The following is a 24,394-nucleotide window of genomic DNA, read 5'->3' on the forward strand; positions in this document are numbered from 1 at the left end:
TCCATATGACTGTATCGGAAAGGAATTTTTTATTAAGAAAAAATGAGTCCAGATTTTACATATACATTATATATAATTATTAACAATTATTTTTAATAACATCCATTTGCACTCAAAATAAATTAACAATAAATACAGCACTACCACTTTAAATCAAAATGATATATTCCAGGGCACTGTCACTTTAAACCTTTACCACTCACGTGAGATATATATTTATGTATTTACACATATATACATGCATGTGTACATATACATACATATAATCCACGACACTTTGCACATGTAGCGAACCACAAGACTAACTGGTTGATCTTAATGGTCTCGCTAAGTACACTCTGTAGTAATCTGGCTATGCGCTCCATAGCGCTATTAAACTGCGGTGCGTTCCACCATAATTGACATGTACTTTCCTCACTTCCGCATCTCTTGCGGAAGTGACGTCATCGACATGGCGGTGCGTTCCACCGCTATGTCCTATTCTCCTCCAACTTAATGGCGGTGCGTTCCACCGCCCTAATGCACTCACTTCCGTGTTTCCCACGGATGTGAAGTGAGTGCTGTGGCGGTGCACGCCACCGCTATCCTCTTTCTCTTCTTCCCCACTTGTCCCAGCACATTACTGGTTCACCTTCCGATCCACTCCTTACACAGTGAATAATTCACCATTTAAAAGTACACAACGCCGGCCGGAAATGACGCATGCGTTCCACCACCATTTCCGACGGCAATAGACGTTAATTCACTTTCTAATCATGTTTTCTATAAAAATTTCGGTTCTTCTTTACTCTACTTATAATTCTATTTAATTTTCACTGTTTTGAGTGCATATTAGATTATAGATATACTGTTTTCCAATAAAATTAATGACAATCACAGGAAGTGATGTCATTACCAATTTCCTCCTTCTGGGCATAAATAGAGCAAAACTTGCTCAGTGTGGTCATCCCCTTGATGAAGTCCTGTTGCTGACGGACGAAACGCGTTGGGAGTACCTGCAGACATCTCCTCTTTATGGACAGATAAGCCTAAAATAATTTTAAATCCTGTACGCATGCATTTCAGTCATTTACATGGACAGATAAACCTGATATAATTTTTATTCTGTACGCATGCTATACAGCTATTTTTATGTGTGTTTTTATGTGATTATGTTATTACATTTTTTGTATTTTTAATATATATACTGCTCAGGCTGCAAATTTATATTCTGTGGGAATAAGCTAGTTCCCTAATTAGGCCTGTGAAACTAAGCAGTAACATAATACGTAACATAAAAGGTACACACTATGTTGGTTTTCTTCTGTTTTATCCGCATGTTCTTAATCCACAAAAAGAGTACTGCTTGAGTCAAGTCTCTACCTACCAGATAAGTGTTTTTTAACCGATCCTTATCATCCGTTTCTCTATACCTTCATTTTCCCTGGTTTTAAAAATCACACTCTTGGGCGCTTGTTTTCACCAATTCTTGCAACAAATTTTATATGCACGCCAAGCATATTTATATACATTACAAGCTGCCGCTCTGATAACTTATTGAGAAGTGCTTCTATATGAAATAGGGACTTTTACTTCACGTATTTTCTTTATTATATTCACTACGTTTTATCATATTTTTAAACAATATTTCTACTGTATATTCTGTGCATAATTACCACATAAACTGCACCCGAGCGCCGTAGTCTCCAATTCTATATATATATATATATATATATATATATATATATATATATATATATATATATATATATATCAAGAATAAGGAGAGCGCACCGGTGAATGGTAATAAAAGGTAACACTTTACTATGTAAATATCCACGTACATGAAAGTTAAAATTGATGCACTTAGCCAGTCCTCCGATAACTGTCGCCTCGGGCTGAACCTTCTGCTGGCGGCGTATTTTTCACGGAGAGACCGTCTGCTCTGTTCCAGACTGGAGACCGACTTCGTCTGCAGATGCAAGCCACGCCCAACGCGTTTCGTCACTATGGGACTTCGTCAGGACAGCTCCTCCGACTTGCGCTGCTAACGTACACCACGGTTGCAGTGTCAACTTCAAAAACAATCGCATCTAATTCCGTCTCAACGACTTCAATTCCTAAGTATGATTCCAGATACGGTAAATCAAATAATTTACCTACTACACCAGAAAGAACAGATTATACGCCATCTGGTACAATTAGTGCTCAAGCCACGCACACTATCGGTACATTTGTGTATTCGCCTATTAGGAACAATGATGGGCTTTCGAAGCGCTTCAGTTCGGAGGTTTTCACTCGCGTCCATTTCAACAGCAGTAGTCGCCCTCACATAGGCAGATTTCCCACAGGGGGGCGAGGGTGTCTCTACTCTGGGCGAGAGTCTCAGAGGTTGGGGAGTTGTAGTTAAAATGGTCAGCGACAGGGTTTCTAAACGGATCACGACAGATTGCTGTCTATAAATGTCCTGGAACTCCGTGCAATTTACATTGCACTACATGCTTCGCTCTCAGACTGTCCAAGTGCAGTCAGACAACGCGACGGCAGTCGCATACACAACAACCATGGAGGAACGAGAAGCCGCATGGCAATGCGGGAAGTAGCTCGAATCCTCAATTGCCCAGAATACCACAAGGTGATATTGTCGACTGGGTTCATTCCGGGAGTGGACATCTGCTAGACAGATGATCTCAGCCGTCGGGATTTTCATCCAGGAGACTGGGCATTAAATCCAGAGGTGTTTCACATGTTGGTCCACAGGTGGGGTTACACTCAGGTGGACATGATGCCATCTCGCCACAATTACAAATGCCCAGTATGTGTCCAGAACGACAGATCCCAAGGGCAGTGGCGGTGGACGCTCTCACATTCGCGTGGCCGTACAGCCTCGTGTATCTATTTCCACCGTTTTCCGCTGCTCTCTCCGTTGCTAAAACTGATCATAAGAGAGTCCGTCACAGTCATACTAGTGATATCTCATGGGTCTCACAGAGCTTGGTTCTCGAATCTCCGCGGACTACTCGCAGACGATCCTTGGCCGCTCATACTACGTCCAACCCGTTGCAACAGGTTCCGTTCTTTTACCCCTATTTAGCGCGGCTGCGGTTGACAGGGTGGTTGTTGAGACCGCCCTCTTAAGAAGAGAGGGCATTACAGTATCGGTTATACCAACCATGTTACGAGCTAGGAAGCCGGTTACGGCAGCTCATTATTACAGAATTTGGCGTGCCTATATAGGTTGGTGTGAAGCTCGGAAGTTTCCGACATCATCTTTCAAGTTACCCGTATTCTGTTATTTTTACAGACGGGGTTGGATGGAGGACTGCGTTTATCTACACTAAAGGTGCAGGTATCTGTGTTGTCAATTTATTTTCAAAGACGATTGGCTCTATTGCCGTCGGTACACATTTTTCTGCAGGGTGTCCTCAGAGTACAGCCTCCATTTATCCCACCTACAGCGCCATGGGACTTGAATTTGGGTTCAGATTTCTTACAGTCTTCATATTTTGAACCCTTACAGCAAGTGGATATTAAGTTTCTGACTTGGAAAACGTTTTTTCTTCTAGCCTTAGCTTCGGCAAGGCGTTTTTCAAATTTGGGTGCCTTGTCATGCAAGCCACCGTATTTGGTGTTTCCTGATGACAGAGCGGAACTTCGGACGAATCCCGATTTCTTACCAAAGCTAGTGTCATCTTTTCACATCAATCAACCAATAGTGGTTCCTGTGTTGACAGCACATTCTAGAATTCTGAATGTGGTACGCGCATTACGCGTTTATATGTCCCGAACGTCTACAGTTCGTAATACGGATACGTTGTTTGTTCTCTATGATGCTGCCAAGTGGGGTTGGCCAGCTTCTCAGCAGACCTTATCCAGATGGAAAAACTGACTATACGTCAGGCTTACCTTAAGGCTAGGTTACAGTCGCCTACATCAGTAATAGCTCATCCCACAGGTTCTGTGGGAACGTCATGGCCAGCTGGTCGTGGAGCTTCTACGACGCAGCTTGACCGTGCGGCTACATGGTCTTCAGTGCACACGTTTGTGCGCTTTTACAGGTTTGATACGTTTGCGGCATCAGCATCTAGCTTTGGCCGTCTAGTGTTACAGGTGTCAAACAGCTCTCCCGCCCACGGCGGAAGCTTTGGTACGTCCCAAGAGTACTCCAGTGACCCCTAGTGGATGAAAAAGAAAATAGGATTTTGGTACTTACCAGGTAAATCCTTTTCTTTGAATCCATAGGGGGCACTGGACGCCCACCCAGAGCAGTTTTACCTGGGTTGTATTAAGCTCAGGGGATCTTATGGTAACACATTTTCACCGACTGGTTCAAATTATAAGGTTCTATCGGTTATGGTGTCAACTGTTTCGTTGTCAGTAACGTTATGTGTCAACTTTGTTGTTGTCCGTTAGGTTATAGGAATTCTCCATTGTCCAACCTCTCTATAGTTCCTGTTCGGCTCAGTAAAAAACACTGAGGTAATACACTGAGGTACTCGGGGATATGGAGGGGTGGAGAGTTCTAAATTTAAATATTCAGTGCCTTTGTTTCTGCTAAGCCGTCCATATCCCAAGAGTACTCCAGTGCCTCCTATGGATTCAAAGAAAAGGATTTACCTGGTAAGTACCAAAATCCTATTTTCTGTAATGTAGTAATTACGCTAAGGTTTGTTTTCAGATTTCGTCAGCCCGTTCAGCGCTCCAGTTGACCTTGCTGCGTATCCCACGTATTGCACCGCGGTGGCTTATCCGACCGACCTGGGCTCCGTCAGGAAGAGACTAGAGAGCCGCTTCTACAGGTCAGTGTACGAGACGCGTTGGAAGAGCTGGACTATAGTAGGCGTTTCTTCCGGCGCCCAGTATTCCCCGCATATGGCTATAGGATCTGGTGACACGCGCTGTGTATCAGTCTGGTAGGGATTATGGACGTCTCTGACCCCACAGAGTAATATTTAGCACAGCGCAGCAATGAACGTGTGGAAATGGGACAGATATAATTCCTAGGTCCTATTTTCCTTATTATTGTGTTGCATGCAGTTACATTGCGCTCATGTTTGCCGTCCAGTTCTCTTAATATGTGTAAAAAGCAGCATTAAACGTGCAGGCGGTATAGCTTGTTCTCCGTCACCTGCCGGGTGTGACACTACACGTAGTGTTTAGTGTTCCATGCTGCACTAAGAGGAGTGCTGTCACATGGTAGGACTGAGACCAATCAGAACCTGCAAACTCTGCGATAGTGCACATTCACCCCCCCCCCTACTGTGTCTCTCAGCCCAAGTGTTGTGCATAATAACACGCCCAGCGCCTGTGAGAATCAGATGGTGCGTAGTGCACTGCGGTCAATCACTGTAACCGGGGATGTTGCTTTACTGTAAGTATTACGATGTATAATTCGTTATTCTATATTTATTTAATTATAGATGTATCTTGTTGAATTACTTGTATAAATGTATCGCAGTGGATGCTTTCCAAGATAGAATGTTTTTCATATAAGATGTGGAACGACGTGTCCAGTACTCTGTGGGTAGGTATGACGGAGCACAAGCTATATCGGCTGCACGTGTAATACGGTTTATTACGCATAGTGAGAGAACTGGGTAGGTATCTTGGATGTCACTTACAGTCTCTTTGTCCTGTCTAGGAGGATCTCTGCATTAATCTGGGAGGTCCGTTATATCGAACACAACGCTAGGACTTTCAATGAGCCTAATTCTCCAATTGTCAAGTCTGCCAAAATAGTGACGGATGTGTTATTGCGGTATATCGGGTATGTGTGCGCGCTGCGCGTTAATCTGTTCCGGTGTAGTCCCTGACATTCGCTACAGCCCTTTCTGTTGCACTTGCAGTGATGACGATTGTACGGACATTCTGGAAATCTACAATCAAGTAAGGTCTGAAGATGTGGATGATGCAGAGGAAGAGGAAGAGGTGAGCTAACGACTCGGATGACCAGATTACTGGGATGAGTCCCCTGGTCAGAGCTTACATTCCTCTTTCTCTATCGTCCTAGTGGATGCTGGGGTTCCTGAAAGGACCATGGGGAATAGCGGCTCCACAGGAGACAGGGCACAAAAGTAAAGCTTTCCGATCAGGTGGTGTGCACTGGCTCCTCCCCCTATGACCCTCCTCCAAGCCAGTTAGATTTTTGTGCCCGGCCGAGAAGGGTGCAATCTAGGTGGCTCTCCTAAAGAGCTGCTTAGAAAAGTTTAGCTTAGGTTTTTTATTTTACAGTGAGTCCTGCTGGCAACAGGATCACTGCAACGAGGGACTTAGGGGAGAAGAAGTGAACTCACCTGCGTGCAGGATGGATTGGCTTCTTGGCTACTGGACATCAGCTCCAGAGGGACGATCACAGGTACAGCCTGGATGGTCACCGGAGCCTTGCCGCCGGCCCCCTTGCAGATGCTGAAGTAAGAAGAGGTCCAGAATCGGCGGCAGAAGACTCCTCAGTCTTCTAAAGGTAGCGCACAGCACTGCAGCTGTGCGCCATTTTCCTCTCAGCACACTTCACACGGCAGTCACTGAGGGTGCAGGGCGCTGGGAGGGGGGCGCCCTGGGAGGCAAATGAATACCTATTTTGGCTAAAAATACCTCACATATAGCCTCCGGAGGCTATATGGAGATATTTAACCCCTGCCAGAATCCGTTAAGAGCGGGAGACGAGGCCGCCGAAAAAGGGGCGGGGCCTATCTCCTCAGCACACAGCGCCATTTTCCCTCACAGAAAGGCTGGAGGGAAGGCTCCCAGGCTCTCCCCTGCACTGCACTACAGAAACAGGGTTAAAACAGAGAGGGGGGGCACTAAATTGGCGTTAGAAATATATAAAAAAGATGCTATAAGGGAAAACACTTATATAAGGTTGTCCCTATATAATTATAGCGTTTTTGGTGTGTGCTGGTAAACTCTCCCTCTGTCTCTCCAAAGGGCTAGTGGGTCCTGTCCTCTATCAGAGCATTCCCTGTGTGTGTGCTGTGTGTCGGTACGTGTGTCGACATGTATGAGGACGATGTTGGTGAGGAGGCGGAGCAATTGCCTGTAATGGTGATGTCACTCTCTAGGGAGTCGACACCGGAATGGATGGCTTATTTAGGAAATTACGTGATAATGTCAACACGCTGCAAGGTCGGTTGACGACATGAGACGGCCGACAAACAATTAGTACCGGTCCAGACGTCTCAAAAACACCGTCAGGGGTTTTAAAACGCCCGTTTACTTTAGTCGGTCGACACAGACACAGACAGGGACACTGAATCCAGTGTCGACGGTGAATAAACAAACGTATTCCTTATTAGGGCCACACGTTAAAGGCAATGAAGGAGGTGTTACATATTTCTGATACTACAAGTACCACAAAAGAGGGTATTATGTGGGATGTGAAAAAACTACCGTAGTTTTTCCTGAATCAGATAAATTAAATAAAGTGTGTGATGATGCGTGGGTTCCCCCCGATAGAAAATTATGGGCGGTATACCCTTTCCCGCCAGAAGTTAGGGCGCGTTGGGAAACACCCCTTAGGGTGGATAAGGCGCTCACACGCTTATCAAAACAAGTGGCGGTACCGTCTATAGATAGGGCCGTCCTCAAGGACCAGCTGACAGGAGGCTGGAAAATATCATAAAAAGTATATACACACATACTGGTGTTATACTGCGACCAGCGATCGCCTCAGCCTGGATGTGCAGAGCTGGGGTGGCTTGGTCGGATTCCCTGACTAAAAATATTGATACCCTTGACAGGGACAGTATTTTATTGACTATAGAGCATTTAAAGGATGCATTTCTATATATGCGAGATGCACAGAGGGATATTTGCACTCTGGCATCAAGAGTAAATGCGATGTCCATATCTGCCAGAAGATGTTATGGACACGACAGTGGTCAGGTGATGCAGATTCCAAACGGCACAAAGGTGTATTGCCGTATAAAGGAAGAGGAGTTATTTGGGGTCGGTCCATCGGACCTGGTGGCCACGGCAACTGCTGGAAAATCCGCCGTTTTTACCCTAAGTCACATCTCTGCAGAAAAAGACACCGTCTTTTCAGCCTCAGTCCTTTCGTCCCTATAAGATCATATCTGCCCAGGGATAGAGGAAAGGGAAGAAGACTGCAGCAGGCAGCCCATTCCCAGGAACAGAAGCGTTCCACCGCTTCTGACAAGTTCTCAGCATGGCGCTGAGACCGTACAGGACCCCTGGATCCTACAAGTAGTATCCCAGGGGTACAGATTGGAATGTCGAGACGTTTCCCCTTCGCAGGCTCCTGAAGTCTGCTTTACCAAGGTCTCCCTCCGACAAGGAGGCAGTGTGGGAAAAAATTCACAAGCTGTATTCCCAGCAGGTGATAATTAAATTACCCCTCCTACTACAAGAAAAGGGGTATTATTCCACACTATATTGTGGTACTGAAGCCAGAAGGCTAGGTGAGACTTATTCTAAAAATTTTTTTGAACACTTACAAAGGTTCAAATCAAGATGGAGTCACTCAGAGCAGTGATAACGAACCAGGAAGAAGGGGACTATATAGTGTCCCGGGACATCAGGGATGCTTACCTCTGTGTCCCAAATTTGCCCTTCTCACTAAGGGTACCTCAGGTTCGTGGTGCAGAACTGTCACTATCAGTTTCAGACGCTGCCGTTTGGATTGTCCACGGCACCCCGGGTCTTTACCAAGGTAATGGCCGAAATGATGATTCTTCTTCGAAGAAAAGGCGTCTTAATTATCCCTTACTTGGACGATCTCCTGATAAGGGCATAGTCCAGGGAACAGTTGGAGGTCGGAGTAGCACTATCTCGGATACTGCTACAACAGCACGGGTGGATTCTAAATATTCCAAAATCGCAGCTGATCCCGACGACACGTCTGCTGTGCCTAGGGATGATTCTGGACACAGTCCAGAAAAAGGTGTTTCTCCCGGAAGAGAAAGCCAGGGAGTTATCCGAGCTAGTCAGGAACCTCCTAAAAACAGTGCATCATTGCACAAGGGTCCTGGTAAAAATGGTGGCTTCCTACGAAGCAATTCCATTCGGCAGATTTCACGCAAGAACTTTTCAGTGGGATCTGCTGGACAAATGGTCCGGATCGCATCTTCAGATGCATCAGCGGATAACCCTATATCCAAGGACAAGGGTGTCTCTCCTGTGGTGGTTATAGAGTGCTCATCTTCTAGAGGGCCGCAGATTCGGCATTCAGGATTGGATGCTGGTGACCACGGAGCCCAGCCCGAGAGGCTGGGGAGCAGTCACACAAGGAAAAAATTTCCAGGGAGTGTGATCAAGTCTGGAGACTTTTCTCCACATAAATATACTGGAGCTAAGGGTAAATTTATAATGCTCTAAGCTTAGCAAGACCTCTGCTTCAAGGTCAGCCGGTATTGATCCAGTGGGAAAAACATCACGGCAGTCGCCCACGTAAACAGACAGGGCGACACAAGAAGCAGGAGGGCAATGGCAAAAACTGCAAGGACTTTTCGCTGGGCGGAAAATCATGTGATTGCACTGTCAGCAGTGTTTCATCCCGGGAATGGAAACTGGGAAGCAGACTTCCTCAGCAGGCACGACCTCCACCCGGGAGAGTGGAAACTTCATCGGGAAGTTTTTTCCACATGATTGTAAACCGTTGGGAAATACCAAAGGTGGACATGATGGCGTCCCGTCTGAACAAAAAACGGGACAGGTATTGCGCCAGGTCAAGAGACCCTCAGGCAATAGCTGTGGACGTTCTGGTAACACCGTGGGTGTACCAGTCGGTGTATGTGTTCCCTCCTCTGCTTCTCATACCTAAGGTGCTGAGAATTATAAGACGTAGAGGAGTAAGAACTATACTCATGGCTCCGGATTGGCCAAGAAGGACTTGGTACCCGGAACTTCAAGAGATGCTTACAGAGGTCTTATGGCCTCTGCCGCTAAGAAGGGACTTGCTTCAGCAAGTACCATGTCTGTTCCAAGACTTACCGCAGCTGCGTTTGTCGGCATGGCGGTGGAAAGCCGGATCCTAAGGGAAAAAGGCATTCCGGAAGAGGTCATTCCTACCCTGGTCAAAGCCAGAAAGGAGGTGACCGCACAACATTATCACCACATGTGGCGAAAATATGTTGCGTGGTGTGAGGCCAGGAAGGCCCCACAAAGAAATTTCAACTCGGTCGTTTCCTGCATTTCCTGCAAACAGGAGTGTCTATGGGCCTCAAATTGGGGTCCATTAAGGTTCAAATTTCGGCCCTGTCGATTTTCTTCCAGAAAGAATTGGCTTCAGTTCCTGAAGTCCAGAAGTTTGTCAAGGGAGTATTGCATATACAACCCCCTTTTGTGCCTCCAGTGGCACTGTGGGATCTCAACGTAGTTCTGGGATTCCTCAAATCACATTGGTTTAAAACCAGTCAAATCTGTGGATTTGAAGCATCTCACATGAAAAGTGACCATGCTCTTGGCCCTGGCCTGGACCTGGCGAGTGTCAAATTGGTGGTTTTTTTCTCAAAAAAGCCCATATCTGTTTGTCCATTCGGACAGGGCAGAGCTGCGGACTCGTCCCCAGTTCTCTCCCTAAGGTGGTGTCAGTGTTTCACCTGAACCAGCTTATTGTGGTGCCTTGCACCTACTAGGGACTTGGAGGACTCCAAGTTGCTAGATGTTGTCAGGGCCCTGAAAATATGTTCCAGGACGGCTGGAGTCAGGAAAACTGACTTGCTGTTATCCTGTATGCACCCAACAAACTGGGTGCTCTTGCTTCTAAGCAGACTATTGCTAGTTGGATGTGTAATACAATTCAGCTTGCACATTCTGTGGCAGGCCTGCCACAGCCAAAATATGTAAATGCCCATTCCACAAGGAAGGTGGGCTCATCTTGGGCGGCTGCCCGAGGGGTCTCGGCTTTACAACTTTGCCGAGCAGCTACTTGGTCAGGGGCAAACACGTTTGCTAAATTCTACAAATTTGATACCCTGGCTAAGGAGGACCTGGAGTTCTCTCATTCGGTGCTGCAGAGTCATCCGCACTCTCCCGCCCGTTTGGGAGCTTTGGTATAATCCCCATGGTCCTTTCAGGAACCCCAGCATCCACTAGGACGATAGAGAAAATAAGAATTTACTTACCGATAATTCTATTTCTCGGAGTCCGTAGTGGATGCTGGGCGCCCATCCCAAGTGCGGATTATCTGCAATACTTGTACATAGTTACAAAAATCGGGTTATTATTGTTGTGAGCCATCTTTTCAGAGGCTCCGCTGTTATCATACTGTTAACTGGGTTTAGATCACAAGTTGTACGGTGTGATTGGTGTGGCTGGTATGAGTCTTACCCGGGATTCAAAATTCCTCCCTTATTGTGTACGCTCGTCCGGGCACAGTACCTAACTAGCTTGGAGGAGGGTCATAGGGGGAGGAGCCAGTGCACACCACCTGATCGGAAAGCTTTACTTTTGTGCCCTGTCTCCTGCGGAGCCGCTATTCCCCATGGTCCTTTCAGGAACCCCAGCATCCACTACGGACTCCGAGAAATAGAATTATCGGTAAGTAAATTCTTATTTTTTCCATCCCAGCAGAGTGCGGCGGTTGAAATGGAGTCGGATGGTCCGGGAACATCTACAGGAAGAACAGTTAGTAAACCTCTGGTAAGACTATATATTCGGGTTTGGGTGGCAGGTTTATCTAGAGTTAGTCTGACCTGTCGGTACCAGTGCATGTTTCCTGAATTCTCCTGCCGAGAGTCTCATGTGCCCAATAACACTTTCTCTTTCAGCCGCGGCTGCCCGTGGGGTTAAGCACCACCCATACGTAGCAAGACGCATGCAGAGTGTTATTCCCCTTGTCACTGCTTAGCCCACCTGCCAATCAGAGCTACTCTTCCCCTTCCTTTCTGGTTTAGTCATTGCCACATTCTTCTCAAACGATTCCCTCACTGGCCCTTTGTCTCTGACCTGGAAGAAGTGTGGAAGCAAAAACATCTTCCCACAATCTGTGCCGTGTCTCTGATAAAGTCAGCTGTGTAACGTTCCCCAAACCTTTGCTTAGAAATATATAGTGTGTGTGTTCCCGGTAAGCCTGTTGTGTAGAAGCGGTAAGGTAAGTGGACTCCTACACTTCTGTTCAGTACAATGATTCCCGTTATCTCCTCCATTATTGTTAGAGCTTGCTGCGGGCCTAGATGTCACAGGAACAGTGTTTCCACCTTGTACTCGGCGCAGTGAGTGACTTGTTAGGAGGACGCACAGCTGAGACGTCTCCTCGTGTCCGCATCTGATAGTTGTGTATCTTATTTGTAAGGTCACACGCCGCACTAAGAGGAATCTTCTGCAGTCCAATCCCGATTCCTGGAAGGATAAGTGCAAGGAGCTGCTAGACCTCATCTATGAGCGGGAGGATTCGGAGCCTTTCAGACAACCGGTCAACAGGCTCTCATATCCGGTAGGTTCAGTGCTTCCTGTAACGGTTCCATCAACGAGGTCTGATGTGTAACTGGAGATCTTCTGCCATACGGTACCGCACAAGTGCGTCCTTGGTGTTAATTAGTGTCGTTATGCGCAGGATTACCAGGATATTATTGACACGCCCATGGACTTCAGCTCTGTTAAAGCCAATCTGGAAGCGGGAACCTACGTTGACCCATTGGAATTCGGGAGAGACGTCCGATTGATTTTTAGTAACTCTAAAGCTTACACCCCCAATAAGAAGTCCAGGGTAAGATGACATCAGAGCCGGCTCTACCGTTAGGCAGCAGCCTAGGGCGCCGGGATCTGGGTGGGGGGGCGGGGGCCTAGGCAGTGGTGGCTGTGGAACTTGTAAGTCACACTTTCATCTGAAGGGCTGGGAAGTGGGTCTTGGTGGTAGCTGGGGGCAGAAGGCTGAAGTTTTGCCTAGGGTGCTGAGAAATCTTGCACCGGCCCCGGATGACGAGCCTGTGAATAACGCCTCCAGTCTGCGTTGAGCGTTGTTGAATAATTTAAGAAATTCATCTCTTGGCTTGGTGCCCTGCACAGTGGTCAGCATGACAACCATGTGCGGTTACATAGTCCTGTTAAGAGCGCAGTACATATAGGCATGGCTAGAAGTGGGCATTGTCTGGGTCTCAGGGCAGCTGCGTTTGCCTGGCACCTACCCCAGGATGTTCTCTGGTCTCTTAGCTGAATTTTCTCCTCCTGTTGTCCCCAGATCTACAGCATGACTCTTCGTTTATCCGCCCTGTGCGAAACCTACATAAAAGACATAATCTCCGATTACAAGCTAGCCATGCAGCTACAGAAACTACAGAAGCGCAAGCGGCAGAGGTACCGGAAGCGGATACACAGCAGCAGCAGTAGCTCCGCCTCTAGCAGCAGAGCCTCCAGGTAAGGGCCATGGGAAGGGGGGGGGGGGGGGGGGTTACTGATGCTGGGAATGGTGTCTGAGTGTATTAGTTACTGATGATGATTTTCTTCTTTTCTAGTCCCGAAGCAAAGCCGAGAAAGATTCAGCAGAAAGTCACACCGAGCGTACCCCTGCCCCTCTCCCGGAGCAGCTCCTCTTCATCTGAGCGTAAGCTTAAGGGGTGACAATCTCTCTAAACCAACAAGATATGGTGAAGGTGGTTGTTACTAAGTTTTCAGATCGAGATATAAAATGAAGACCCCACTACCTCTGCTGCGGCAGCACCTGCAGATCCCATATTTCTGGGTGCCCCTGCTACTTCCTGTCCAACCTTCTAGCTGCTCCTCACTGTATCTTGTATAATACAGATAAATGTGATCTCCGACCTTTTAATGACCATACGTATTTCTTTCCTAGTGTCCGATTCTCCGGAGGAACCCGGCAGAACCTCTGCTGATGAAGAGATGGACGAGCAGCCTTCCTCTTCCAGATCAAACGTGCCGAATAAAAGTGACACCGAGCCAGAGGCAGCAAGCAGCACAAAGACCAAAAACTCCCCTGTGAAAGGTAAAGCCGCTCTTCTCACCGTGGCACACTAGAGGGCGCCCCTGGCCGGGGAATAGTGTCTTACTCCTATATCCACGTGGTATGTCTGGTAGTGGTCCGTGGTGACCGTGATTGGAAGGTATAACATCTGTCGGGCTGGGGTACGACAAGCCAGTCCTCACAGTCCCACTGGAAGCATTGTACAGTCCTATCCCGGCAGTGTTCTTACACGGGGGATTGTGTGTCGGGAAGCTGGAGTATATAGCACGGCTGCTGTATCCAGTGTATCCAGATCAGCTGGGCCAAGCCTCGTTCTTTTTACATTAATTTTAGCAGCTGCAAATACATAAAATGACGCCCGATCCTCCGGATGCCAGTAGTACAGCGCTGGGAAAGTATCAGCCTGTCAATTATTCTAAGGCTTTGGCGCATTGAAACTTTGTATACGGAATTCTCATAGTGCCTCGGTCTAGCAGCCGTGCAGGGTTGCTACCGACACATTTACCAAATTCTACAAAACACCAAATAACGTTTCTAGTTCTAGGGACACCTGTTTTGAATGTAACATTTTGCCAGATCGCAACGCCAAGCGCTCCACCCTTCTTAGAGTTCGTTCTTAGTCAGCCACTAGGGGACACTGGAACATGCTGACACTGGGGTATAGATGCCATTGATTGGATGTGGAAAGAGACTAATTTTATTTATTTTCTTGTACTTACCTGATTGTTTTTGTTGCACATTGGTTTCTTCATGTGATTTGGGTAGTTAATGAATAAGGATCATCTGGAGAAAGTGGGGAGGGCTTGTTGGGGGGGGAGGGCTTGTTGGGGGGGGGGGGGGGGCAATGCTTTAGTTAAGTAACATTTAGTGTCTTCTTGTTGTGACTGAACCAGTGTCCGCCAGATGGATTACAGAGCACAAGGATCTCCTCTTTCTGCCGTGTGCGATTACATTAGTAACACATATTTTGTTTTCTGTTGCAGCGGATCTCACCAATGGACCTCTCCTGAACGGGGATAGGGAAGGTGCTCCGAAAGCAAGAAGAAAACTGCTGAGTTCCTCGGAAGACGAAAGCCAGGAAGATGATGAAAAGAAAGTAGAGCAAGAGGAGGGAGAGAAGAAAGACAACGATGATCCGCCTCCCTCACCGTCTGTTTGCTCAGAATCCGAAACGAGCGCAAGTTCAAAGAGCGCCTCAGAGTCCGCGTGCAGTTCCGACTCCGACCTTTCTGCCAAATCAGACCAGGATTATGTTGATGGAGATCACGACTACACCAAAGTGGCGCGGGCAAAACTTAAGAGAAAACGTTTGGTTGCTTCTGGTGATAGTAAATCCAAATCAAAGGGAAGAGGACGCGGTAGAGGTAGGGGAAGGGGTCGGGCGAAAGTCTACCACTTAAGAGGTGTAGATGTCAAGAAAGGGAAAGGTAGAGGCAGGGGGAGGGGAGCATGCAAAAAGGAGCCTCCCCAGAGCCCAGCTTTAAAGCGAGCGCCGATGTCTGACGAAGATGACAACGATGAGGAGGAGGAGGAGGATGGTGATGAAAGCGACTTTGCAGAACAAAGCAGAAAAAAGCCTAGAATAAACACCAGAAACCAAGGCAGGCGGACTGTGGTGTACAATGATTACGATTCGGACAATGAACACGATAGTTTGGTGTCCTTTGACGACCCACTGAACCTTGGGACCTCCCGATCTGGAAGAGTGCGGAAAATGACAGAAAAGGCCAGGGTCAGCCACCTGATGGGGTGGAACGGCTGATGTAGTGACCACGCGACTAGGTTGTGGTCTGTGTTTTCAAGAAACAAAAGGGTCTTTCAACTGCAGGGATTTTACCAGAACAAATTCCTGGTGGGATTTTTGTCGGACTGCGTTGCTCTCGCGGTGGTGCTTTTTTGATGCAATTGTCGAAGTATTACTCAATGGCATTGTAAGGCCAGCCTTATTTATTAGGTCTTAAGACTTACAGCCACAAAAATCCAACACTACAATTCTAAGGGTGCAGCTTCCAGCTTGGTGCGAGTGACGACACCTTTCTTCTAAATCATGGTGATTGCGTGTTTGTGTAAAACAGAGTTAAGCACCTTTTTATAGAGATTTTATATGGTTTTGTGACTTTACGCTTAAAGTACAGAGAGAATATTTTTTGCACAAGTTTCCAACCCAGATGGCAGCTCCTAAATGTTTACAGTTTTTAAATCTTTTTGGGGGGTGGGCGGAAGGGGAAGGTGGATCTCTTAAACATTAAACTTCCAATACCAAATGTTTATGTTGTATCCTATACTGAACATATCTATTTGGTGACGACTGGGTTTTAGGCCACTCTCTTTCCTGCATTGTAAGTTCTGCGTAGTGTCTGTGCCTTTTTGTAAACATTACTCCTTTAGCTGAGCATCACGCGCCCAAATCCTAAATCTCGCAGACTTTCGCATGTTGTTGTGTTATGAGCCTCAAACTACCTCTGCCAGTGTTGGTGGCAGCTGTGAACGCAGATACTGGGATGTGATTGTTACTGAGAATGTACGGCAGTGTTTGCTCTATGCTCTCGTGTTTGGGATATGAGTTGCGCAGAGCGGAGGATGGGTAATGCGAGCTGCTGTAGATTGAGCGCGGGGGGAGCGTATACGTTGTACGCTCACCATACAGGATCTTACTTGTTCGCTGTTTGCACTCCAGAGCTACTTGCTGAAGGAAGTAGTGTGAGATCTGTGTGTTAATATTTCATTTTCTTTAAGTGGAGATTTACGTTGAACTTATTTATTTTGTATGTTTTATGTTTCTTGTTTTAATGTGTGGTTTTTTTTTTGTGTAACATTTATAGAACAACAAAAGCCTGGTGCTTTCCTGAATGGCTTTTTTAGATTCTAGATCGGAAGAGAACGACGACGTATATTCTGAATTATCAGTGGCACTCTGTCTTGGCCTCTTTCGCATCGCAATATAGTGGGATGCAGCAGAGTTTGCCATACAATCAGGCATCTCTATGGCCACCGTCGGGAATGGTCACCCTCTTAAGGTGCCTCGGAGAGTGCCCGGACCAGCCTGCTTTGCACTTACGATACTCCCATTCCTCTGTGGTATTGCAATATGTGCGTATGACTGTTTGGCGGTAGGTGTTAGTTACTCTGGGTAGAGAGCACCTGGCATCTGTGAAACGGGCCGCTCTCATGGGCATCTGGTGCTTAATAAGTCTACCTGTGTTTACGTAACGGGGCTACCTGGTGCATTCCCGGCTACAAGGAAATACTTCCCCTCTGAGCACTTTGCAAAACTTTTCTGCCCGCCATTTGTTGTCCTCTCTTGTCCATGGCGACATCTAAATGAACTGACTTAAGACGCGTTTGCTGCTATTTCTCTGCCAGCTGTAGTTCAACAAGGAAGAGTCGAGTTGGCTCCAAGTAGACTGGGTTTGCAGCCAAGTAATAGGGCCCGGATTTCAGCAGATGCTCGGTAACATTTAGTCCGATTGTACTTTTGCTATTAGGCGCGAGCCTGGATGGTGTGTGCACTGGTTGGTGATCTACTTTAGTACATGGTTATCTTGTTACGCCCTGGGGATGTAACCTCGTACCCGCTTTCCATGAGAGGTATGGGTTATTCTGCTGTTGTCGGTGAGGTTTTATATCTACAAAATAACTTTTTTGCATTTGATTTAGTGGTTTGTTTGTGTCTTCCTGCAGCTTTTACCAGGTGCATTGGTCTTAACCTTCCTAGTATTCTCACCCGCATCGTTCTGTGAGCAAGGATTGTGTTTTCTAACATTTCCCCCTAGATGTGCAGCTTTATGTCATATCCAAGGGGACCCAAAAATAAACAACTTTGTCCATTAAATGGAATTCACTGGTTAAGTGCGATGAATACAATAATCTGTATATTAAATAAGGTGCATTGGGATATGTACAAGCTGGTATGTTGCATTTAAAAGACGAGGAGACCCCATGAAAGCACCTCAAATATCACCTGTCCCCCTTATTGCACTAGCTTTTGTAGGGAGCAGGGAAGCCCGACATTGCCCGGACCTGTCGGATTTGCTCTGGGCCACCAGTGATGGGGATCATCTTGCGCATCTAACTAAATTCTGTAGCATTGTGGGTAGAGCTGATCCAGTCTCGCCTATTGTCCACAACTTCTGATAACGGGGGTTTCTTCATAGGTCTATTGCCGACTGACTCCTGACATACCCTGAGTGTGTGCGAGACCTGGAATATCGCATTGAATTTACATATCCTTATTACTAGGAGCAGCCAAGTCTTTATGCTTCCTGCGAATGCCTGTGGTACTTATCTAAACGCTTCTTATTTTCCTAAAGACACCTGCTGTGTAAATAGGGGTTCACACCCACTTGTAATCCAGAGAGCTACGTAGTGCGGACGGAAGGGGGGGACATTTGCTGTCTCGGGCAGTATACAGGTTTGAGTATCCCATATTCAAATATTCCGAAATACAGACTTTTTTGAGTGAGATAGTGGAACCTTTGTTTTCTGATGGCTCAATGTACACAAACTTTGTTTAATACACAAAGTTATTATACATATTGTATTAAATGACCTTCAGGCAGTGTATATAAGGTGTATATGAAACATAAATGAATTGTGTGAATGTAGACACACTTTGCGTAATGCACAAAGTTATAAAAAATATTGTATTAAATGACCTTCAGGCTGTGTGTATAAAGTGTATATGAAACGCATTCTGTGCTTAGATTTAGGTCCCGTCACCATGATATCTGATTATGGTATGCAATTATTCCAAAATACGGAAAAATCCGATATCCAAAATACCTCTGGTCCCAAGCATTTTGGATAAGGGATACTCAACCTGTATTATCATTTTTTTCCCATTTTAGATGTAGGATCTTTTTTCCGTCTGAATCTGTAGATTTACAGATGAATCCAGCTACTAGTTGAACTCATCACACCCCAGACTTACTGCGGATGTCACTCATCAATGGAACACAGTCTTGCAGCCGAATACCTAGAACCACCGATAAGCAACAGGTGCCATTATTGTACCGCATGGTGTCACATGGGCTACCGTGATGCAGCATTGTTATATAGCGGCACTGTATTCTATTGAACGTTGCGATCGCTGCAGTGTTAGGTCAATATTTCTTCTCTCACAATTACCTGATTCCAGCTCTGCTTCCCCTGTCCTTTAGTGTGGAGGTAGACCATTAAGTGGTATTGTGATGTTTGGCCATGGGGGTGGGGGGCTGGCGAATAATGCTTTAATACGTCCGTTTGGCATTAATATCCTTCTAAATGGGTTAGGCCCTGCATGTTTTCAGGCTCCATATTCCTACTTCTACGGGTTTCTGGAAGCCTGAATCTGTAAAGTTTTTGTAGCTCTCCCTGTTACAGTATGTTGTACTTTTATCACCGAATACGGCAAACTTTTTAGGTTTGCATAATCAGTGATGGGCGACATAAATTATTGTGTGGCCCTAAAATGTGGTCCTCCCTCTGCAGGTCTATTAGCGGAGTCAGGGTCTGCTGCTTGTGCACTGTAGTGACACAACAAGAGCCACGATAGACACGAGCCATGTGTCCACGTGATCACCGAAACCTTGCTGGGAAACGTTAGTCCTGACCGGGAGGCCAGTGACTATTAAGAGCCAAAATGCTTATTCTCATTTGTTTATGCTGAAGTAACTGCGAGTTTTACCTATTAGTCACCTCTATAATGGTTTCCCCTCAATGTGCCATTAATATTTGCAGTCCCGTTACATTTTCCAATGTAGATGTCCTAGAAAATGTTTTGTTCAGTCTTTCTACCAAAAACAAAGCAATAATCAGCCAAAACTGTGATTTGTCTCTGCCAGTAATACATTGACGGCGTTCTGGGTTCAATCGGTAAAGATGGCAGCATTTTCTACTTCCGTGTTTTATTCCGAAGAGTGTATATTGTCCTACTGTTCTGTATTAGCTTATGTATAGCAGTAACAAATAGTTACACATGCCAGTTTGAAAGTAAAACGGTTTATGCAACCATGTAGTGACGGGACGTGGCCCACACCTTATTCAGGCACTGACCAACGCGTTTCTTTACCCAAAGTGCTTAACCTAATAACCTCTCATCTCCAATACCTGAAGTCCTCCTGTTTTGCCAATAGACATAAACCAGTAGGCTCATCTAATAAACCCTATCATCCCTATAGTAAAACGGTTTACGAAACTACATGGATTAGTGAAGCAACGTTGCCCGCACCAACCAACGCGTTTCCTTACCCCAATTGCTTAGCCCACTAGCCTATCCTCTCTAATACCTGAGCTCCACATCTTTTTCTAATAGACATGATCTAGCATGCCCATCTAAGTAACCATAGCCTCCCTATAGAGTCCGATGTTAGTGCTGCTTTTTCCTAAAATATCACGCGTTTAATGTATTTTTTTTTAAATATTATCTTAAATTTTCTTTCCACTGCCCGAGTGTGGAATTAATTGTCCAGTATTGACTTTCATTCCTTACGTTAATAGTTGTGTTCAGGGCGAATGTTTATCATATGGGACGCGCACAGGTTTCTGCAATTAATACCATTGATCTGCCTTTCAATCGCTGTCCTGAACTTTTTAACAAAGATACAATTTTTAAATGTCTCATTAGAAAATAAAATCTTACGTTTTACAGTGGATAAGTAGAAAGCATTAAATTGGATATATTTACTTTATTTTTTGAAAAAAATCAAATAACGAGTTTACGACACAGATTATACGTTGGAATTATTCATACACACACATACACACATATATATATATATATTCTTTTATGTTGGACTATGACTGTTGCGCGTGTTTACTGACGCACCGGGTACCTGTGGTTATTTTTCTAGCAACACTGAGAACGTAGTTACTCTTCATGGCTTGCTCTCGTACTTGGGTAATTCCTTTGTGTTAGGGGTCAGTAATTCTGTAAGTTGGGGATTCCTTTCTTAACCACAAATGCATTAAATGGCTTCATCCAATGGGTTGGACTTCTGCATAAAGTTTTAGGGAAGATGACTTGCTGAATCTCTCCTGTACGTCCGCTGTCTCAGGTCCTCCTAAAATAATTCAGGGATTTTTCTTTTTATTGCCATGTTAGAATGGCAGCCAAATGTACTATTTATATGCAATGAGCTGTAGTTTTTATTTGTATTGTAAAAACAAAACAAAAAAAAAATTGTACATTTGTAAAGTATTTTTTCTAGATTTTGCTCTATTTGAGTTTTTGTATTTTAAGGTGTTTTATTTTCTTCCCCCTCACAATACAGACTTAAAATAAAAAATAAAATTTTTTTTTTTTAGTTTGCGAAGCGTGAAAATGTGTTAAATGCACCAGATGTATTGCCAAAAATCTTTCCCATGTTCTGTAGATTTAGTTCAGTTTGCAGCGTAATAGAGGCGGTAAACGAGCTCACTGACCCCAGAACGGGTGAAAGGCAAAGTCTAGATTTGTCTTTGTAAAATAAACCATCTGTTTTCTGCACCACTAATGCGTTGTTAAGCCCCAATTACAAACACTGAAAAAAGAAAGTACATATATGAAATGGTCATACCCGTTACAGGATACACTTTAAAACTTGCCTTGGGTCTTCAGGAAGGTTTCTTCTTAGTCTTAGGAAGTCCATCTGATTACTGGAAGTGAAAAACAGAAAACTACTGAGACTTTGATTTTTGTAATCTAATTTGAGATTTGTCCCAGTTCACGTAACGTTCTATGGATCATTTTGTTGTGAGATTCCACCATGCCTCATGCTGTGTATTGTACATTAGACTATTTTAGCCATGTGTTTTAAGGGTACACAAATGGGAGGTATTTATCTGGACCGAAATTGATTTCTGTTTAAATTAGTTACCTCTCCCATTCTAACATTTTTATTTTATGCCATAGAATTCCTCCAATTTTACTTTTCTGAAGAAATTGTGTATTTATTTGTATTTTTTAAATTAAAGATCTCAATAACAAAAGTGTGTGAATTGTGAGTGGCTTGTGTGTGTGTATATATATATAAAACAAAACACAATTTTTTTAATATCTATCTATCTTATCTATCTATCTCTATCTATCTAATCTCCTATATAATAGCCCTGTGACTGGGTCTCTAACGCTGGGCGTGGCTAGGAGCTCTCATTGGGTTAGTGGCAGGTCTATCACACCCAGTCCACAGCTGATTGGGCGAGAAACTCCCTCCCACACAGGTTACATCCAATGGGAGGCTCTGCCCTTTGGCTGATGTGTGTTCCCAGAGCAGGATTAGCAATGGGACTGATGGAGCTGCAGCTCCAGCCCCACACCCCAAAATAGTCCCCCTGCATCTGCAGCATCACACCCTCCAACACTTTACACATAAACACTGATAAAAATTCGAAAAGGGGGCGTGGCCACGGGTACAGCGCCGTGGCCACGCCCCTTTTCCTATACTTTCAATGGAAGCTTGGAGAGTCAAAAATCGGTACAGACCATAAAAAAAAGGTCCTGTACCTGCCAGAAAGGTGCAGCTGGAGGGTATGTCACTGCATCTGCAGCAAGTCTCTGCGCTGTACATAGGGAAACAATCCTTTTACTGCAGCATCCTATGGGGGTCATTCCAAGTTGATCGCTAGCTGCATTCGTTCGCTGTGCAGCGATCAGGCAAAAATTCGGCACTTCTGCGCATGCAGCGCAATGCGCACGTGCGGCGTATTATTACAACGAACCATGTAGTTTTACACAGGGTCTAGCGATGCTTTTCAGTCGCACAGGCAGCCGCAGAGTGATTGACAGGAAGAGGGCGTTTCTGGGTGTCAACTGACCGTTTTCAGGGAGTGTTTGGAAAAACGCAGGCGTGGCTGCCCGAACGCAGGGCGTGTTTGTGACGTCAAATCAGGAACTGAATGGTCTGAAGTGATCGCAAGCGCTGAGTAGGTCTGAAGCTGCTCTGAAACTACACAAAATTATTTTGTACCCGCTCTCCGATCCCTTCATTCGCACTTCTGCTAAGCTAAGACACACGCCCACTGGGCGGCGGCATAGCGTTTGCATCGCTGCTAAAAACTGCTAGCAAACGATCAACTCGGATTGACCACGTATGTCCTGCTGCCAGTCCACCTGCCCCCTCCGGCATCAACAATCCCCACTCCCTAGCTGCGCGCAGGTGGAACAAAAGCTGCTGCGGCCACCGGCATAGATGTGTATGAAAGCGGCGCAGCGGAAGACTTTCATAGGCCTCCCTGCGCCGCATACTCTCTGAGCCCCGGAGCCTCCTCTGCGTGTGATGTCACAGAAGTGCCTCCCCGCCACAACCGCGCCCAGATCCCCAGAGGCCCTGACTCCGCAACACAGCACCTGGGCTACCGGCCTGGAAGCCCCAAGATGGTTAATGTAGCGGATAGAGTGGGTGATATCACGGAGGGTAATGTCTGGACGCTGAATCAATGTAAAAGGTGACAGTGCTGTGCAGTGCAGAGGGTGTGCAGTCAGGGCCGGTGCTGGAGTGTTCGGCGCCCCCCTGCAAACTATAAATTTGCACCCTCGCATACTTTACAATCGCACAGCGCACATAATACCCCTTGTAGTAGACACTTGCACATGTAATGCCCCCTGTACCAGTGACGCTTACACATTTAATGCCCCCTGTACCAGTGACGCTTACACACGTAACACCCCCTGTACCAGTGACGCTTACACAAGTAACACCCTCTGTACCAGTGCCGCTTACACATGTCACGCCCCCTGTACCAGTGACGCTTACACACGTAACGCCCCCTGTACCAGTGCCGCTTACACACGTAACACCCCCTGTACCAGTGACACACACATTATGCAGCAGTCACACATACACACAACAGATGCATATATACAGTATATACAAACACATACATTACACACATACACAGTCACTCATATATACAGTATACACAGACACTGTATATACACACACACTCACTCTCTTTCCAGACACTTATCTAATGAATGCACATATGATGGTGAGCTGCTCAATCAGATTGTGATTTCACTCAGGTGCTAAAAGGGAGGGGTAATTCTGTGGAAGAAAAAACAATTTAGACCCAGACATATGTGTAATTATTTTATGGTGTGGGGTGCGGTGGCCCCTGTGTCGGTATGGATGGGCGGCTTCAGGTCGGCACACCCTAACACTTTATTAACACTTAGGGAAAATCATAACACTTTGTATATATATATATATATATATACACAGGGATAACCTTATATAAGTGTTTTTCCCCTTATAGCTGCTGTATCTTTAATACTGCGCGTAATTAGTGCCCCCCCTCTCTTTTTTAACCCTTTCTTTAGTGTAGTGACTGCAGGGGAGAGACAGGGAGCTTCCCTCCAACGGAGCTGTGAGGGAAAATGGCGCCAGTGTGCTGAGGAGATAGGCTCCGCCCACTGCGCGCTGAAATTCATTGAGACGGGCCCCCCACCGTGCCTGATTCTGCTTGTAAAGCCCCAGCGTCATACTGAGGGCTTGGCAGAGGCGGGAGAGGGTTTCTGTTCCTGGGAACTGGCTGATTTCTGCAGCCTTTTTCCTCTCCCTCTGTCACGGGGCAGAAATGAGG

The 24,394-nt window shown here is 45.9% G+C and overlaps 1 protein-coding gene across 6 annotated transcripts in view; it reads left to right on the plus strand.

Annotated features, from left to right (window-relative positions):
* The window catches only part of BRWD3 (bromodomain and WD repeat domain containing 3), a 132,614-nt gene extending 110,812 nt beyond the window's left edge, over positions 1-21,802 (plus strand). For 2 of the 6 annotated variants that reach the window (XM_063938406.1, XM_063938404.1), the window contains exons 31-40: positions 4,658-4,778; positions 5,621-5,746; positions 5,826-5,907; positions 11,506-11,577; positions 12,230-12,370; positions 12,491-12,643; positions 13,115-13,290; positions 13,389-13,477; positions 13,727-13,876; positions 14,839-21,802. In XM_063938406.1, the coding sequence (XP_063794476.1) occupies positions 4,658-4,778; positions 5,621-5,746; positions 5,826-5,907; positions 11,506-11,577; positions 12,230-12,370; positions 12,491-12,643; positions 13,115-13,290; positions 13,389-13,477; positions 13,727-13,876; positions 14,839-15,617 (1,889 nt within the window). In that variant the 3' untranslated portion in view covers positions 15,618-21,802. Of the gene's footprint in view, positions 1-4,657; positions 4,779-5,620; positions 5,747-5,825; positions 5,908-11,505; positions 11,578-11,705; positions 12,371-12,490; positions 12,644-13,114; positions 13,291-13,388; positions 13,478-13,726; positions 13,877-14,838 lie in introns of those variants that run through there. The other 4 variants (XM_063938405.1, XM_063938407.1, XM_063938408.1 and 1 more) reach the window with 4 other exon arrangements.
* Positions 21,803-24,394: the final 2,592 nt, after the last annotated feature.

This window comes from Pseudophryne corroboree, chromosome 8 (genome assembly GCF_028390025.1).
Source record: "Pseudophryne corroboree isolate aPseCor3 chromosome 8, aPseCor3.hap2, whole genome shotgun sequence".
Taxonomy (NCBI): Eukaryota; Metazoa; Chordata; class Amphibia; order Anura; family Myobatrachidae; genus Pseudophryne; species Pseudophryne corroboree.